At 40.6% G+C, this 20,051-nt stretch overlaps 1 protein-coding gene across 3 annotated transcripts in view; it reads right to left on the reverse strand.

Annotated features, from left to right (window-relative positions):
• Positions 1–1,338: 1,338 nt before the first annotated feature.
• The window catches only part of RXYLT1 (ribitol xylosyltransferase 1), a 33,503-nt gene continuing 14,790 nt past the window's right edge, over positions 1,339–20,051 (reverse strand). Inside the window, exons 4-8 of one of the 3 annotated variants that reach the window (XM_053921215.1) lie at positions 19,389–19,703; positions 18,168–18,338; positions 14,870–15,205; positions 14,362–14,525; positions 1,339–1,485 (exon numbers count right to left, since the gene is read on the reverse strand). In XM_053921215.1, coding sequence (XP_053777190.1) covers positions 14,387–14,525; positions 14,870–15,205; positions 18,168–18,338; positions 19,389–19,703 — 961 coding nt within the window. In that variant the 3' untranslated portion in view covers positions 1,339–1,485; positions 14,362–14,386. Of the gene's footprint in view, positions 1,486–11,501; positions 13,741–14,361; positions 14,526–14,762; positions 15,206–18,167; positions 18,339–19,388; positions 19,704–20,051 lie in introns of those variants that run through there. The other 2 variants (XM_053921216.2, XM_053921217.1) reach the window with 2 other exon arrangements.

Consider the following 20,051-nt stretch of genomic DNA (forward strand, 5'->3'; position numbering starts at 1 on the left):
TGGGCTGGGCAAGGGGAGAGAGAGATCAGAGGCAAGCAACGTGCTTTGGTGATTACTGTAGCCGTATCTATACGTGATTCATATCGTCCATCCATGGTGGTACTGAAATTTATTTTATATTTGCACTTGAGGAGTGCAACTTGTTATTATCTCAGTTTTCATCTTCTTTGAAAGAAAGCTAATATTTAAAATTCAGGAACAGTATCTTAATTATATTTGATGCCATCATGGTATCCAATGAGTCAATACATTTTTCTGAATGTTAATGTCTCAATGATAGTGCCCACCATTTTGTTGCTGAGTAAAGCATTTTGCTTCTTTCTTACAAGAATCCTACAAGGTGGACAGCATTGTCCCGACTTTACAGATGAGCACCTGGAAAGTTCAGTATGGGTAAAGGCCTGCCTAGGCCAGAATTCTAGTCTGTACCAGCTTGCCTCCAAAGTCAGTTTTCCTAATTTTCCATTCTGCCTCTGAACTTATGGTCCCTTTAAACATGTGAAACAGATTCACCTACAGTAAAATGTGTGACAGATTCATGTTTTCCTTTGGTGAAGCTCTTCTGATGCAGCCATTCAGTCTGATTAACAGGTCAGTTATTCATTTCATAGATTTCTCTTTTTCAGGTTCTCCTTATCTTCCCCATATTTAAGAGTCCACTTCGCCTCACAAAGCTAGATATGGAGAATGCCTTTGACTTAAAGTCCAGAGAGCCAAGGGTGACCGAGTTTGGGAGACAGGCAACTGTGATTCTAATTCTGTGACTTTGCTCCACCTTGTGGTAGCTGTTTTCTTAGCTGTAAAACGGGATGGCTATTTGCAGTTTGCCCCCGAAAATTTCCACCCCTGCCACACTCTTTAAGGGACATGTTGTGAGAGATTTGGAGGGCCTCGCGGTGGGATCCATAATACATATTGATCCACCCTCTTGCTAGTATTTTTCTTTCAGGACCACTCCAAATTTCCAGAAATAAAAATTACTGTACCCTCTGACCATATACCCTGGAGCAGGTAGGGATCCTTGCGGCCACAAAGTAAACCATGCATCATACAACAGTTTCACTTTGGCCCAGTGGTAATTTAAATCATTTTTAAAAAGTTAAATACAGCCCCGGCTGGTGTGTCTTAGTGGACTGAATGCCGGCCTGCGAACTAAAGGATTGCTGCTGGTTGTTTCCCAGTCAGGGCACATGCCTGGGTTGTGGGCCGAGTCCCCAGTAGGGGGCGCACGAGAGGCAACCACACAATGATGTTTCTTCCCTTCTCTTTCTCCCTCCCTTCCCCTCTCTAAAAAATCCCCTGGCTGAGTGGCTCACTTGTTTGGAGAGTCATCCTGTACTCCAAAAGGCTTCACGTTCAATTCCTCATCAGGGCAGGTACCTAAGTTGTGGGTTCGATTCCTGGTCAGGGTGTGTATAGGAGCAGCTGATTAATGTTCCTTTCTTGCATCAATCTTTCTCTCTCTCTCTCTGTCCCTTTCTTTCTCTAAAAACAATAAAAACATATCCTCGGGTGAGAATTAAAAAAAAAAGTTAAATACAACCACATTGAATATTCAATGCCAAACTCACACGATTTTTAAGCTGTTGTTTCAGTGTCTAAGAATTTTATGATTGAGATAGGCCATCCTTCTACTTTCCTTTATGTAAAGGATTTGTTCTCCTCTAGCCGTTGGGATGGAAAAGCGGATGTAGCCCTGCCAACGTCCTATGTTTTGTTCTTGGATCCAGCCAGAGCAGCAGAACAGCAACTGTTGTGCAATCACGTCTCTTCTGTTGTCTGGACTTCTTGACCCCTTGGCTTCTCAAATGCTTGCGGCACTGCTGTCAGCGAATTGTATTTCGGTACCATGTCCCGGGGCGGTGTTCTATAAAGTGTGACCTTACCATTAGTCACCTACATCAGAGTCACTTTGCGGTCTGTTTAGAATTCACGCACATGGGACCTCCTCTACACTTAAAGCCACTCTTCTCAACTTCTTTGTGCCCACAAGTCACATGGGAATCTTGTTAAAATAAGGTTCCGAAGCCTTCTGGAGTGAGGGCTGAGAGCCCACGTGTCTAGTAATCTAGGCCATGCCGACGATGCCGCCATTGCGACCACACTGGAGGAGCAAGGACCCCCCCGCAGGGCCCAAATTTGGGGTGAGGGGAATTCCCCATTTGACTCTTCTGAGTCGGAATCTTTGCCCATGGCCAAGGGGTGATAAAAGAATATCCTTACAATAGATTTGCTGCTTTACTCAAGTAATGTTGACCTTGTTAAGATTTTTTTTTTCAATTTAATGTAGCTCTAAGAAACTGGTTTTCTCTTCCAAGATAAGAAAAATTTTGTTTTCACCTTTTCATGTATAAAATAGAGATAATAATTACAATAATAGGTCTGTGGTAAAGAGTAAATGCAAAGTGTGTATAAAGGACTTGGTGCCAAGCCACACACATAATAAGTGCTAAGTAAATGTCGGTTGTTCTTGTCATTGTTGCTATTATTTTGGTGCAGCAAGTTAACTTCCAAGTTTATAGCAAAACTCTGGCAATCCTGAAGGATCTTATAGCATGTTTATCTGTGTCTTATTTATCTCATTATTTAAACCTATCTAAATTGAGAATTTATTTGTCAATTAATGGGTTTGTTTTGTAATTTATTAGTTTACTGTGTCTGCATTTCCTATACACTACCTCAAATCTTTCACAGAATGATTTTTATAGTCTATTCAGTTCTAATCAACAAATATTTATTATCTATTAAAGTAACAGAGTGAAATGCTTAGCTTCTCTGACTCCATCTTGTTCAGGCCTGCTCTGTTCCCATGCCCTTCACGTTAATAGTTTCTGCTCAGTCTTGCTATAGACATGCCGCTGGTTAGAGTTGTTCTGCCTGCAGCTTGAGCAGAAAGTTTTTTTTTTTTCTTTCAGAAACCAGAAAGTGCCTCTCCCAAAGGCATAAAGGAAGTATGTACAAACATTTTTGTTTATCAAAGATTTACAGGAACCTCCTGACCAGACTCACATTAACTAGTCAACCTTCCTCAGACCCCTGCTGACACTCAGCTGTCTGTGGTCATTAGCCACCTATTGTACCTTCCGTTTTCCCCTTCCCTTGACATAAAAGAAGCCTGAATTCTGTTATTTTCTTAAGGTGGACTTGAGACACCACTCAGGCTCCCGTCTTCTTGGCTTGCTGGCTTTCCAAATAAAGTCGCTCCCCGTGCTCAGCACCTCTCACTCAACTTGATGGCTGTCGTGCGGTACGTGCTATGAGCTTAGACTTTGTTATACTAAGTTGAACTATCAGACATTGCTGATATTTGACCATTTTCACCATAAAAGATGGAAATGCCATATGATTCAGTGAAATAGAACATCACTCTCTACAATGGGTGTAAACAAAATTCAACACTTAAAAATCTACTTCCAAACATTCAAGCGAAGTCTCAATTGAACCCTGCCCAGATCTAAAGAAATCCCACTCACTCATAGGTTGCATTAGTCCAGTGTGAACTGCCAGGTAGTCAGTCCAGAAATATTAACTATTGTTTAAAGAAAAAAAAAAAACTTGGCCCATAATGTAACAACAGCTTGTGGAAATGGACCGTGCAAATAACCATTTCCCCTTTTCTGGCATCATAGTAGTAAAGAAAAGCTGTCAACAGATCTTGCCAATTTCATTCTGACAGGTTTCCCCTGGTAGGGAAGAGTGTAGGATGTAACAAGGAGGGTGAGTTTAAATGAGACCTCGGAGCAGTCGATGCAAGAAACGTTCAAGAGAGCAGCGGGAAAGAACAGATTGGAAAGAAGGAGGGGAAGAAACTAAAGGCCACGGGATAGAAAAAGCAAAAGAGAACAATAAAATGAATGATTCTTTTAAAATGTTCAATTGTATCATTTCGTTCCCCTACCCACCCCACCCCCCAAAAAAAGTTGTCTCTGATTTTCAAGAAAACTCTTTAAAGCTAAAATAAATCAGGGCTTCTAAATACCTTTAATTTTCTTTGACTAAAACTGCTTTATAATATTTTTGATCAACTGCTTGAAATCACCTGTTCCATTTTGTACAAAACAGCAGTAAAACAGACTTTGCTGTGTTCACTCTCACATCCACAATTTCCAGACTCCTACACATAACTCTCTTCTCATCAGAGTTACTATTTTTTTGCTTTGAAATCCTTCTACAACTTCCTGTGTGGCTGTTGCACAATATAAGCAGGATATGAATACTCAATGAGCACATCCTGATGTAAGTACTAAGCCTATCACTTCTAAAAAATAAAAATAAAAGATGGTATTATCAGTAGAAGGAAAACAGCCAAAGTTAGGCAAGAACTGGTAGCTGCAATTCATTTGCCAGACTCAGAGATGGTTTAGTGTGTGGAGTCAACTCCAACAAAAGGATTTATTATTCCAAGAAATGGATATTTTCTAATGCTTATATTTTAGGAAATAAATGGCAGAATCCTCCTTTCTTGACATTACACCTTGGCAACACACATTTTAAGGCTGCCTAATTTTGTCACCTGTCTGAACACAGAGTCATTTCTCACTTTACATACACATGTGCTCCTGGTGAGGGAGCCAGGGAAGCCTGGGTTGGTAAATAGAACTCTATTCAAATAGAATGGAGATATTTGCTATTTAAAAGAATCTCAAGGTATAGTATTTTGTAAAGCAAAGAACATCTTTGGAAAATTATTCTCTCTTCTAATGTTTTGGTATAAATTTGAACTTTTATGTATTAAGTCTTTCTATAAAGTGGTAGTTCTTAAACCAATCAGAACCAATGTTGTCTTAACATTAAAAAAAAATTTATTTGTGTAGTTTTTGTAGCAGTTTTAAATTTATAGAGGGCAGGGAACATAAGAGAGCATAAATCAATTTTGATCTTTTCACATAATGGAATTTACTATAGCAGTGATACACTAACAATTATAGTTATACTTAATAACACAAATGATTCGTATAAACATGATGTTGAGTAAAAATAACAGAAACGAGTCCTAAAGGACTACATACAAAATGAAACCACTTTTATAAAGTGCAAAAACATGGATAATCGATAGTATGCATTCAGGCATACATATATATAATTTTTTTTAAAGACAAAATGATAAATAAAATTCAGGGTAGTGGTTACTTCTGGAAGGAGGACACAGGCATCAGAAGGGGAAACATGTTGGTAGATGCAACTTACTGGCTGTTGAGTTTACGGGTGATAATTATAGCATCATGCATTGTATGTACGGTGGGTGTGTGTATACACACGTATGTACACATATTTATACACACATGTGTATGTGACATTTATTTTCATTTGTTTTATTTTTTGCTATATATATATTTTTAAATACAGATTAAAAAATGAAGGAAAAGGGAAAATGAAGGTGAATTCATTCAGTATTATTAAGGTTTGTCTATAACTCACTAAGGGTCCATTGAACAAATTCCACATGTGGGCATTGTTGTAGGTGCCAGAGATCCAGTGATGACAGGAGACAGATAAGGTTCTTGGAGGCTAACATCTCAGTGAAAAGAGAGAGGAAGCAAAGCTTTTTCTTCTGCTGGATTCAGTGGTCTTAGAACTCTTAAGGTTTGCTTCTGTCAGGAGACCCATCCTGAAGCTGAAGCCCAGAGACACAGTGTGGAACTGAGAAGTGTAGCCACGCCTAGTGCCATGCTTTGAGGCCCTGGACCAGCGTGTACCAGACTTTGCCCAGGTTGCCAGACGTCTGTTCCTGTGAGCAAGCAGATCCCCCCGTGTGGTTGATGTTGTTCTTTAAGCTGGGCTGAGAAGTGTTCTCTGGCGTTTGCAAGATAGCAAGTGCTAATGGACACAGCCCCATTGCCAGGGGTGGCACTACTGACTCAGAGATACACTGACTAATTTACTTCCTAATGTGGCTGCTAGTTTATCATCTTCACAGGGCTTTCACATGCCATATGGGTAAGGGGGTCAACTGTAAGGTGACAGATGGAAACTCGACTTTTGGCAGTGAGCACACTATGGTATACACAGATATCAATTTATAATGTTGTACACCTGAAGCTTTTATGATGTTATTAACCAATGTCACCTCAATTAAAAAAAAAACCCAACCCAAAATCCAAAACTTCCTTGTAACAGAAAAGCAGAAGTGAAGGGACTTGCATATGGCTGTCCAGTAGTAGAAGTCCCTGGAACTTGAACACAGGCCTCTGGACCCTACGTCCTGAGAATTTTCCGTGAGCCCTTAGGGACCAAAGAAGTCAAGTCCACTGATACAAAATGCCCTCAGTATTGGTCAGTTTATGTGGGCAGCCTGCTGAGAGTGTAATGGAATTGCATGTTCTCATTTTATCTTAAAGGATGCACTATTCCATGCATACAGAAAGCACAGAGAATAACAAAATAAATATCCATGTTTGCCTTTATCAAGCTTTATCAAATCTAATATTGCTATATTTGCTTTATACCTCATTTTGTCACTCTTTTTTTGGAAGGAATAAACATTGATATATCATTAAAGCTCCTGTGTATCCATCTGCCAGTCTGTCCTTCTCCAGAGGTGTTTTTACCCTAAATCTGTGTTATCCTTCACATGCATGCTTTTTTACTTTTAATGCATGCATATGTGCTCAGAAGCAACATGTAGTAACAGTGTTTAAAATGTGTAGCACTACTGGAGCTCCGGTGGTGCCATCGCTTAGCATGGGGTACTTAGGAAACACGTAGCAACATGTTACGGAGCAACACAGCGGTGACACGGGTTGCCCCACCCTGGCGAGTACCTGAGCCTCTGCCCCAGACAACTTAACAGGGGCCTTTTCTACAATTGGCCACACTACTAAGACAGGGAATCAAATGAGCTCTACCTAATACACAGAAACAAACACAGGGAGGCTGCCAAATTGAGGAGACAGAAATTTAGGCCAAATGAAAGAACAGAACAAAACTGCAGAAAAAGAACTAAACAAAATGGAGATAAGCAACCTATCAGATGCAGAGTTCAAAACACTGGTTATCAGGATTCTCCAAGAACTCACTGGGTACTTCAACGGCATAAAAAAGACCCAGGCTGTCAGGAGCTGACCAACAGCTGACCCTTGAAATAGTCGGGATGGATGAGATGCATCTGCACAGCAGAGGCAACTGTGGCTGGATTTCCTGTATATCTCTTCTTGCATGTCTGTTTTTGCTATTACTAGGTGGTGGGATTTTTGAGCACTTGTATTTGAGGCCCACTGACCTGCAGAATTCCAATACAATTGTACAAAATGATTTCTTGGCCATAGAACAAAAGTCCCTTATAACCCCTCCGCAGCCTACTCCCCCTACCTACTGGAAGATTAATATTAGACAATGGGCAGACCAGCTGCCTGAAAAATGGAGAAACAGTTTACTAGATATCCCCCTCTTACCTTGGCCAGGAGTAATAATTGACAGAACTAGATGGGTAAAAGAGCAAGGAAAATAGGTGAACTATTATGATTTAAGCACGAGGGAACAAATACAAAGATCATCCCCTGCAAAGTGCATAAAGAAAGAACCTAGACAGGAAGACAGATGGCTGAGTTAGAAGGCCTAACCACATAGGCCCTTTAATAGTTCACATATAACCGCTGTCTAGTCTAGCGTATCTTTTTGACCTATGCCAAATTCTGTAAACTTTGTTAGACATCAAATGATCAATAGCCATTTGAAACTTTGTACATGTAGTTAATTGTAGTTGTCTGACTGATAGCCCTCCTGGTCAAAATAACCTTTGTTTAGTATGAATAAATCTGTAGAACTTCCTGTACATTTTCTTGGTATTTCTGTATAGATCTTTTCTGCTTGAAAAATCATGCCATGCACCTGTTCCTTTGATGTCATATGACAAATCCCTATAAAAATAAAGCTTGTTTAAACTCTTAAGAGTTCAGTCAGACCCACAAGTGCTGGCCATTCTCCGGCATCAAACTTGGTGCATCTGACCCCTCATTCTTCGCCTGCGCCGTCCATCCTTCAGGGACCCTGAGACCTGCTGAGGCTGGACCCTGGCACCAGGCAGAAATAAAGGTTGCATTAAGTGAAATAAAGAAAAATCCACAGGGGATCAACAGTGGAGAGGATGAAGCTGAGAATCAAATCAACGTTTTGGAACACAAGGAAGGAAAAAGCATTCAGAACAGCAAGAAAAAAAGAATTCAAAAAAACAAGGATAGGTTTAGGAACTTCTGGGACACCTTTAAATGTCCCAACATCTGAATCATGTGGTGCCAGAAGGAGAAGAGAAGGAGCAAGAAATTAAACATTTATTTGAAAAAATAATAAAAGAAAACTTCCCTGATCTGGTGATGGAAATGGACATACAAATCCAAGAAGCACATAGAATCCTAAACAAGACCCATCATAATTAAAATGCCAAAGATTAAAAATAAAGAGAGAGGCTGGGGTGGGGTGGAGGGATGGGGAGAAAATGCAGACAATTGTAACTGAATAAAAATAAATTAATTAATTAAAAAAAGATAGAGAATCTTAAAAGCAGAAAGACAAAAGCAGATAGTTACCTACAAAGGAGTTCCCATATTACTGTCAGCTGATTTCTCAAAAGAAACTTTGCAGGCAAGAAGGGAATGGCAAGAAGTATTCAAAGTGATGAAAAGCAAGGACCTACAACCTAGATTGCTCTATCCAGCAAAACTATCATTTGGAATGGAAGGGCAAATAGCGAGCTTCCCAGGCAAAATAAAGCTAAAGGAGTTCATCATCATGAAGCCATTGTTATATGAAATGCTAAAAGGAATTGTATAAGAAAAAGAAGAAGATCAAAGCAATGAACATTAAAATGCAATAAATTTACAACTATCAATAATTGAAGCTAAGGTGGATTTGGCTGGGGTGAGGTGGAGGGATGGGGAGAAAATGCAGACAACTGTAATTGAATAACAATAAAAATTTAAAAAAAATAATTGAAGCTAAACAACAAACTAAGCAAACAAGCAGAACAGGAAGAGAATCATATAGAGAGAGATCATTTGGAGGTTAGCAGTTGGGGGGGAAGGTGGAGAATGAGGGGAAAGGTAAAGGGATTAAGAACTACAAACATGTAGGTACAGAATAGACAGGGGGATGTTAAGAACAGTATAGGTAATGGGGTAGCCAAAGAACTTATATGCATGACCTATGGGCATGAACTAAGGGGGGCATTGCTGGAAAGAATGGGGTACTGGATAGAGGGAGGAAAGGGGGAAACTTGGGACAACCATAATAGCATGATCAACAAAATATATTTAAAAATAAATAAAACATGTAGTGTTAAAGCAATATAGTGTTGCTATTGTTTGAAAACTTTGTATGAGTGGTATCATATAGTACACATCACTCTTTAATTTGCTGTCTTCTATTCATACATTATTTGTGAGATTTGTGGTAGGCAGGAAAATGCCCACCCCATACCTGGTGCTGTGCCACCCTACCCCGGGTTCCTCATCCTAATCCCTAGAACCTGTGAACAGGTTACCTTCCCTGGAGGAGGGAAATTAAGGTTGCAGATGGAATTGACCTTCAAGGAGGGAGATTGTGCTGGATTATCTGGGTGGGCCGAATGTAATCACAATGGTCTTTCTAAATTAAAGAGAGAGGTAGAAGGGGGAGAACCAGAGACAGGGCAGCGTGAGAAAGGCTCAGCATGATATTGCTGGCTTTGATGATGCAGGAAGGATGCCACGAGCCAGGAAGGTCAGTGCCCTCCAGAAGCTGGACAAGACAAGCAAACAGACACTCCCATAGAGCCTTCAGAAAGGAACACAGCCCTGCTGGCGCCTGGATGTCAGCCTAGTGCGCTTCAGTTTGGATTTCTGACTTCCAGAAACATAAAGGAAAGGTAAAAGTTTGGTGTTGTTTTAATCTATTAAGTTTTTGGTAATTTTTTAAATAGCAGCCATAGAAGATGAATACAAGATTTTTATACAGGCTTAATTTATTCATTTTAACTGTGATATAGAACCATTGTATTTGTTCTTTACCTACTTTCAAATTTTTATTTGGGAGATTCAATCATGTTGCTGCATATACTTGTAGTGTGTATAGTTTCATTAGCCTTATATTGAATAATCATATCACATTTGATTTCTCTTCTGTTGATGGACATTTAAGTCATTTTCAATTTTTTTGCTGTTATAAACCATGTTGCTATGAATATATTTGAATTTTTTTCCTTATGCATATGGGCAAGAGCTTTCTATAGGGTGGCGGGCTGACAATCCACTGGGATAATGAGTGGAATGTGCAGCCAAGTTTGCACCTTAAGGGGAGTGGGACTGCTGGATTACAGGGTTGTGCATCATTAACTTTACTGCACGTGCTACGCGGCTCTCTAACGTGGTCGCACCCATTTCAACTCTTCCAGCAGAGCATGAAGTGCTCAAATCTGACTTTTAAATTTTTGTCAATATGGTGAATCTAAACTGGTATCTCCTTTTCATTTCAATTTGCATTTCCCTGATTACTAGCAAGGATGAACATGTTCACATGTGTTTACTGGCTGTGTCTTTCCCCTTCCTGGAACTGTCTCAGTAACGTGAAACAACGCAGGAGACACACTCACGTGTCCAGGATGAGCGCCCGTGAGCATGTGGTTGGACCCCCCAGGCTCTGCTGGTTGTTTAAGCAGGACATTCAAGTTCCATAGCGTTAAAGTGAAATGTACACGAGGAACTAGTGCACGTATTACATTTGATAAAATATAAGTAATCACATGTGTTTTCATGTTAAGAATAAGAACTATTCAAGCTCTGAGAAAGTTGAACACTGCTCTTTTGACACAAATTTTCTACTTTTGGGTTTCTGGTTGTGCAATCAAACTTCAATAATGCAAACCCATCTTTCACTAAATAATGAACACATTCTGGATTCTAACCAGTTCATTTAAAAAGAATGAGAAACTCCTAACAATGGATGTTGACTTGATTCTTACATTTTGTCAAGGAGACTTGACAAAAAAATCACGCCTGGGCGGTGGTGGCCGGGTGTTCTGTTCAATGGTTCTGAAATGCAGTGTGGGAGACAGTCGCTCACTCAGGAAGCCTCTCCGTCCAAAATTCAATAGCATTCTTTTTCCCAGTTCCATACACTCCTCCCTTTGTCGGTTGAGAAATAACAGAAGCAAACTCAGGAAACCATGGGTTTCACCGCTCCCTCTTCTGGACAAAACAGAAATTGCACCAGGAATGCCATCCATCTTCCACTGCTTATTACAATGAAAATTTTGTTTCTGTGTTTCTACTTTATAACCCAAATCTATAAAAACATATATGTAAAAAATTCACAATGATATAAAGGGTGGGCAAAAGCAGGCTTACCGTTTGTATGGAAAATACAGTTAATAAATAATGATACAAGTACAAACTCTGTTCTGAGTACTCACAACTGTGAACCCACTTCTGCCCCACCCTGCATTGTAAGTACCTACCTGCCGTCTCACCTCCATCTGTTACAGACAGAAATAGATAGGTAAGTACTTGATAGACATCTTGGATTGTTTTTCTTTCTCTCCTTTCCCCTAGGTCTGGGTGACAATACAGCATTTTAAAATGTTATCAATTGATTATTCTTGATGTCTTTCCCTTATATACTAACTATTCTCTATGTTTTAATCCTGTCAGTGTAAGAAACACCCAAATCGGTACAGAATTTTTGTAAGAATTTACTTGAGGCAGAGGGCACACCTGGAGGTAAGATCTCAACAAACTCAGAAGAATGTTTCCTAGAATGACCGTTTCCCATTAACTGAGATTAAGAAGGTTTGAGAGGAAATGGGTTTGTACATGTGTGTTTTAGAAGAGGGAGATAATAAACACAGGTTTAGTTATACAGATTAACATGCATGAAAGATACCTAAATGGAGCTCAAAGAGTCACTTCAGGACCAGTGACGCAGTCAGATGCCAAACAACTGGAAGCAAAGTGGGACTCCACTTCCTTCTGGGGGCTCTGGGGGTCCTCAGGAACTACCACCCCAGTGACCTGGTTTTCAGTGACCCCTTCTGTGATGAATTAATTCTGATGGATGATGACCAACAGACACCCTTTGCCTGCACAGTCAGTGGCTCCGTAGCCCTAGAGGCATGTAACTTGCTATCCTACCACCCCAGGAGCCTTAATCACCTCCTGAACTGGTGCGCCTGGAAGGTCTCGGGCTCAGCTGATTTTAGAGGGGGGAAAATGCTGCCCCCATGTCCCTTTGCTGTTACTGAAAGATGCCACTAAATCTATATATCCTTTAAATTCAACTCAAGACAAGTCTGGAAGCTTTACTCTGGGACAGACAGGTTTTTCTCTGAATTCACATAGCTCTTTGTAAATATATTTATTGGAATTCTTAACATAAATATTCTGTAATTATTTATATAGTTCTCTCTGCTACCAGGAATTAGTTTTTTTTTAATTTAAATTTAAATTTTTATTCTTAACATTTAGGCAAGTTCCTGGTACACGGTATATGTTACAAAATATCAGTATTTAATGTACAAATGCATTCTGCTGCCTGGTTACTTCTTGAGCTAGAAAATTATCTGGTGTTGATAGAAAAGCAACCTGAAATAGTGGAGTCCCACTCCAGCATTGGTCTCAAACTGTATTTCCGGTTCAATGAAGTTTGAATTCAGACCTGGATATTTTTTCTGGAGCTTCAAACTTCATGTACTCAAACTTTGTAACAGAAACCACCAGAAGTATTTAGGCAGATTTCCAACTAGTTCTTGAGGCAACTGATGGCTCAGAGTTGGCTTCTTACTAAGTTACTCACAAAGTCCATATGGTAAGAAAGAATGTGGGAGGACATTGGAAAATTTCTTTGGATGTGATTCACTTGTGTTTTGACCCATAGTCTTGACATTCCAAAGGCTTTGCTGGCAACAAATACATCAATGCAGAAAGCATTCTTGGAAAGGATTAGGGGCAAGAGCAAGTGCCACATAAAGAGAGAGACGACCCAGTCTTGTTGGTGAAATACAGTACAGACTTCTTCAACCTAGTTACAGGAGAACTGTGTTACAACCTTGTACCTGGAAGCACCCCTGTTCCAGGAAAAGACAGAATGGGGAGTCAAAGATGAAGTGCAAGGTCATAGTTTTGGGTAGGCTCTTTTGGGTTAGAAGTTAGCTCAAGTAACCAGGAGTAAAGAGGGATGAAGTTTCAAGAAAGGAGATAATTCTGAAGATACACAATGGGGAAATAAGAAAGCAGTCTCAAGATTCACAGGCACTGGAGCTGGAAACCCGGAAGGCACTGTCACAGCAGCTCTAGGGCAGATCTGTCCCATCGAGCTCGCTCCTGGCATCTTTGCTTCTCTCAAAGCCCCATCGACCTTACAGCCCCTACTCCAGTGCATCCGGTCAGTGTCTGCTCCTGCAGCTGACTCCGAGGTTCTCGGTATTTCCTAGTTCACAAAGGCTTTGAACTAGCTATCTGCCTCAGTTATTACTAATGTTCAGGGTCACCAGGAAGCATATGGACAGGGTACCCTTGAATAAAGTGTCCACAGTTGTCACTTGAAGTGTGTCACAACAGAAGAGAGACACAGAGTACAAAAGTGCTCCCTACACGTGGCGTCTTTAGCAGGGACAATTTCCTCAGAGTTGAATATGATTGGTGGCTCCGTGAGTCTTCACTACGAGGTTAAGGTAAGGTCCTTTATCTCCAGGCTGCCAGACTTCTGATGATGTGGAGACCCTTGCGTGAGCTCCAGGTCTAGGAACTTGTGGGAGAATTTATACCTATTCAATATCTGTGGCCATTCATATAATGAGGAGACAAAGAAACCCATCATTAACAATGATGTTAATCCTCTGGCTTCACAGAAATTAAGCCACAGGATTCCTGAGGAAATAATAAGCCTGGCAAAGCAACAGATGGAGCCCATCTTCCCCTGCATCCCTGCAGGGGCCCAGGGACATGAAGATACAGACCACTCATCGGCCTTAACCCAAGCCACTGCTCTCCAAGGCACCGGCCAGCCTGTGCACGAAGCCCTCTTCTGAGCCGGCTCGTCTTTCTCTGTCCTTCAGTGACAACTTCTGTAGACTTTAGGCACTGATTTTCTAGTTCTGACTGTCCTGGGCCATGGTTTGTATGGATTATGACCAATTTCTGCATCCAGACACCCATCTCAACGTAACCCAACAAAGCCTGAGTCACCTAAAAGTCTAACTCAACATGATTTGTCCACACACATTTCCAACATTGAGTGACTGCTCCCAAATTATGTAAATGAGGATGTGATAAAATATTTAAATTTAACCCTTAACAAGTAAGGAATGAAAACTGAATTAGAAATTATTACTTATTTAAAGTTTACTATACATATTGAATACTTTATCTATTATTTTGTTTCATATTTACAACTTACCCTATGAAGTACCATTATCTCCATTTTACACAGAACGGAACCCAGACTCAGAGCAATTAGGTGGCTTCCTCACGGTCCCCAGAGAGTAGGTGCAGAGGCAAGGTTTTAACTTAGGTTGTGTCTGCCTCCAACGCCCCGTCTCTCCACTCCGCAATGCCGCTCCCCTAGAGTGGGTTTAATTGGTGAAAGGAGTTAATAAATATTGAATCATTCAACTTTAAAAGTGAGTTGAGTAACATTTTAGCTTCATTTTCAGGAGTGGCCCAGCAAGGGGCACTCGGTCAACCATGACAGACATAATCGGGGGTTTACCAGGGCACCGTGAAGAATATTTATAAATAACAATCACCCAACCACCCACACCCACACCCGATGTTAGAAATGATTTGAAAAATCAGATCTTAGCTCAAAAATTTAAGTTAATAGTTAACCTTTATTGTTCATTAAAAATGAACTCTCTAAAATATTAGTAAATCTCATTTTTAGCTCTGTTTTGAAGTGTTGATACCAGTGAAGTAACATTTTTCTTCTTTGAATTTTTTCTTGTAAAATTATAGTTTTCTCTTTTTCTAGAACAGCAGGAAGATCCTTCCAGTTCTTAATAAAGATAAAGGGAGCGCCCATGGACTTGAGTAACTGCAGAGGAGCATTATGGGAAACAGATGCATTCCCACAGCTGCCAGCTGTCAGTACATCTTCCACCACAGGGACGGAGCCATAGGAGCACGCCTCATATATCCTATAACATTCTGTGTTTACTCCCACTGGGCACAACGTGAGGTCACTCTGAAGCAAAGCTTCTTGGTAATTCTTAAGGCTTTCATTTGTTTCTTGGGGCTGCCACCTAAAAAATCAGAAAAACAACTGTAGTTTTCACTTTACTAAGCATATCTTTTGTGAAAGAAAAGATTTTACCATTTAATGTCAGTTACAGGCAATGATGAACCCATCCTAGAGACAACAGGCAGAAAAAATAAATACAATCTTGCCCAAATAGATTTCTTGAAAATATTTAAGATTTTGAAAAGTTTACAGCTACACATTTTAAAAATCCAGTGGTCACCATAAAATTTCTGAATGAATGTTAATTCAGGCCATATTTTCTGAGTCCAGATCTTCTCTACCTTAGCCTCCAAACTCCTGCCTCTTCAGAGCTTACAGTCTAGATCTAGTGGGTGAAGACAGGTAGCAACCAAGTCAGTAAATTATTTAGAAGGTGTTAAGTGCTGTCAGGAAAAATGAAGCAGAGCGTGAGGAGGGCGTTTCTGAGGATATAGTGTTGCAATGTGAAAATAGGTGATCGGGGAATATTTTATTACAGGGGCATCTGAGCACAGAGCTTGAGGTGAGGGAGGAAACATGCAAATATCTGGTGGTGGGGGGGACAGAGTGCAGAGAAAGCACACAGGCCATGAGACAGTGTGTCCTGCCACACTCAACGACCAGCTGGGAAGCCAGCGTGGCTGAGGGGGAGTGACTGGGGGGGAGAGTGGAGAAGGTGAAGTCAGAGGATCCTGTCATGCAGGGTCTGGATCACAGGGGTGACTGACCTGATGTATGTTTATCAAAATCATTCTGGCTGTGGTGTTAACAACAGACTATAAGGGGGCAAGGGTAGAAGCTGAGATGCCTGTCAGAAAGCTGGATGTTCTCTCCTGACCGTTCCCATGTTCTCAGTGAAATGACCAATAGGGTCATGAGGCAGGAGTGGTTTGGAAGAGAACCAGGTATAAAACAGTCTTCTAGGAGGGTAGAAAAATACACAGAGAAGGGAAATGGATGATTGTTGGGCACTTGAGGGTCAAGGTCATGCATTAAAAGTGAACTTGATTGGCAGCTTTCTCCATATATGTTTGGTTGCAGGGGTACAGGCACGGGGCAGGTGAGAGCTGGATTTAAGCAGTTAGGGTTTGCTAGATTAGGGAACTAGGGAGCTGAACGTATATCCAGTCATGGCTGACTACGACATATAAGTGGAGTAAAGAAGAAAATAATGAAGTGAGCAAAAGGACAATGAAAAGGGAGTAGGAACAATAGGCTCTTAGTCCCAGCTACATTGTAGGAGACTATTACAGGGAACGATGGTTACAGGAAATTACAGGAAATGGTGGTTACAGAGAGAGATGCTGGAACTTGAGATCATGGAGGAGAAGCAGTATGTGTATGAATAAGGTCTAGAAAACAACCATGACAGTAAGTAGCTGAGGTCAAGTGGCGACCAGCTCATGGAGGAGAGGAGGTAAAGGAACTGCAGGACGAAGGTGATGGAAGCACCATCTATGTAGATCTGGATCAGCAAAGTGAGAATCACTCTCCGTCAGAGAGGGAGAGTGCCAGGAAGGAAATTCTTCAAAGAATTCAGGAGATATACCCTTCAGGGTCAGAGTATGACTTCAGAGAAGAGGAGGAATGGATGGTTTTGTCTGCTGGCATGGGATTCAAAATTGGAGGCTTCAGGGAGGGAAAAGGGAGATGGTCTGGGAGCAGCAACGAGAAGCAAGGACACTTACTTGACGATCTCCTGGACCATTGCTATGAGAAGAATTGCAGGAATAATGCTATTGCCACAATAAGCGTTGTCATTTTACCCTACGTCACTCATTCCATGCCAGGCACACTGTCCCTTGCTGTTCCTCAACCATAAGCATGCTTCTGCTGACTTAGGCTCTTTACCTTTGCCCTTCCCTCAGCCTGGACCACTCTTCTCCCAGACAGACACAAGGCTCACCCCTGCACCTTCTCCGTGCCTGTGCTTAAATGTAACCTCTTACCAGTGCTTGCCCCGGCCACTGTCAAACAGCAAGTGTTCCATCCCTGATCTCTGGTCCGCTCTACTTCGCTCTTCTGCTCAATTTTTTTTTACAGATTTATCATCTTCTGACACATGATGTATTTTACTGGTTTGTCTCCTCCCACAAGCATCTAAATTCTAAGAGGACATGCACTATGATTGTTTCGTTCGCTGCTGCATCCCCCATGGCTAAAACAGTTTGGGGCACAGACAGGTGCTTGATAAATATTTGTTGACTGAATGGATATAATATGGTTACACAAATAGCAGAGTTGGGAGTTACATTTTCTAGAAGAGAGGACCTGCTACAATGAATACATTTCTAGATCTAGAAGGACACTTTTTAGCCATTAGTTCTCTGATGACTCTGCTTCATACACACAAAACCGCATTTGATTTTTTAAAGACAAAATAATTCCAAAATTTCTTCTTTCACTTCAAGAACACCTGTTTCATGATTTCCACGTAGAAAGAAATGGAAGAAAGCCAGCCCTACTAAATCAATGCACGTGTGCCTGCATCCACCCACTGCCCCTCTTAGCCTGGCCTACTTTATGCAAGGTCCTATATTGACCTGGGGATTCGAAGAAGAATAGTAAGTGGCCCCTGTCCTCAGGGTGATGCCAGGCTCCTGGAGGTGCGAGGAGTACTCCATGCCATTAATGGAACACTGAGCTGGCCTGCAGAACATCTCAGGATGAAAGTAAGACCTCACTGGCATATTCACAATTTCCCGTGTGTCAGGTGTAACTAGCAAATATTACTGAGCAAACCCAAACCACTGGCATTTGCAGTCACTAGTGTTCTTCTTCAAGATGCACTACGGCTATAGGAGATTCTCCCTGTTTTAAATGTATACAACCCCAGTTCTTCATAGCTTTAATTACCGATCCATCTCCTGAGGAAGGACGGATACACTCGAAAGTGGAGTTAACAATATCTCTTTGGAAACCCGTGCTGCCACGTAAAGCAACTCTCAGACTGGAGTACAAAGTGAATGAATCAAGTAACTTACTGTTCTCTTACTGAAACCCAACAAAGCTTATCAATTTCATCTTGTTTCAAAATGTTCATTAGTGCTTGTCTGGATGAATTTTCATAAATAGTTCCTAAGAAATTACATAAGTAGGGCCTTTCATTGTGCAGCATTGACCAGCTTGCCTCCACCACAGGAAAATTCCTGTATCTGGAAAAACAAGCACATACAAGTTAGTAATATGTGACAACAGAATTGGCCAAATTCCCATAACCCGACATCTTAGCATGATGACGTAGGAAGAAGAGATCTAGATTATGACTTTCTAAACCCCAAACTATACTTTTCCATGCTTACTTTGGAAAAGTCCTGGAATCTACTGACTTAAAAAAAAAAGATTCTCACAATGACATCTTTTACAAAATTGCTATACAGACTGTGTGCCAAAGTGCCTTGTTTTTTATATTATTCAACTTTTATTATACACCTGTAGTCGTAAGGCAGGTTGAATTCAAGGCCTTAAAAATATAAATAACCTGCTACATTCACACAAAACTTAGGCTCTGCAGATAAAGTAGTGAACGAAAAGAGACAAAAATCCCTGCCATCAGGAAGTTCACGTACAGTGGCAATCCTTCTTAAAGCCAACTTACTCTTAATAGTAACAAAAAAAAATTCTCCATTAACAGAAAGATTAAAAATAAGTTTTTCATTTTAAAGAAAGGCCTTACATATGTCATATTGAGAAATCTTAGTTACTAATTAATTCCTTTTTAAAATAGAAATTTGTATAAATTCACCTAGTCTTGGTGGCAGATCTGATCATATTATTTGCTCCAAGGCCAAGGGCACAGTGTGCTTCTGACTTAATATTGCCTTTAAGGAAGGGATTTTTTTTTTTACAGTATTAATTATAGAGATTTTATAAAAACTGTTTTAAGAAATCCTGTTTGCCATCCTCTGCTAACCATCTCTTTATGGAACTGCTGATGAATTTAAAAATTCATCTTATGCCTCGCAGTTGTGAAACACCAAAGGGTAACTCATCTGCCTTCTTCACAAAAGGCTGAAACACTCTCAAAACATCATTACTACTACTGAAGCATGAGACCAAACCATATTTTTGTCCATGGAAAAGATTGTACCTGGCCTCAATGATCTCAAAAGAACTACGGTTATTGCAAATGTAAAACACAATCTTCCTGATCTTGAAATTCAGGTCCGAAAGTCTAGAATCATGTCCAATAGTTTTGTACTTACGTTGCTACTCCTAAAGGCCACTGAAAAACATCCACGTCATTAATCCAGGGGCTGTCATATATTATGAAAAGCAGCTCCACAAAGCCTCCATTTCTTTTGAGGAACTGCTTGATCCACTCATTGTTACAATGTTCATTTCCAAGCAAAACAACAGCAACATGCTGGATTTTTTGAGTTTGTACTAAATTTTGTACATAAAGTAACCACTGGGTGGCAAAAAAGACCTTTGCTTTCTCTCTTCCATTTAAAATGAGTACCACATTATTTACATCAATGGAGAAGGACCCTGGGACTACAGCGGGACCAGTGATGAAGCTGTCAAAAACAAAACAACAGAACAAGAGACAAACAAAGAAGAGAATGGAGATACTTGGCACCATGAGTTTCTAATCATTTCATGTAAAATCTACAGGGAGATTTAATCCATACTTTTTCTGGAAACGTAATTTCTATAACATAAATTCGTTTGAACACATTTGGATGATGGGGCTTTGCTGTGGATTAACCAGCTTTGGTTGTAGACAGATCAGCTTGCAGATGATAACCAGAAATGTGGTACCCCCTCCCCCTTTTTAAAACCACATTCAAAATAAGTGCTGGATGGAATTTGAGCGTTAAGCAAAGGAACACAGTTGAATATAGTGAAACCCTCTGTAGTTCATA

This window comes from Desmodus rotundus, chromosome 3, assembly GCF_022682495.2.
Source record: "Desmodus rotundus isolate HL8 chromosome 3, HLdesRot8A.1, whole genome shotgun sequence".
Taxonomy (NCBI): Eukaryota; Metazoa; Chordata; class Mammalia; order Chiroptera; family Phyllostomidae; genus Desmodus; species Desmodus rotundus.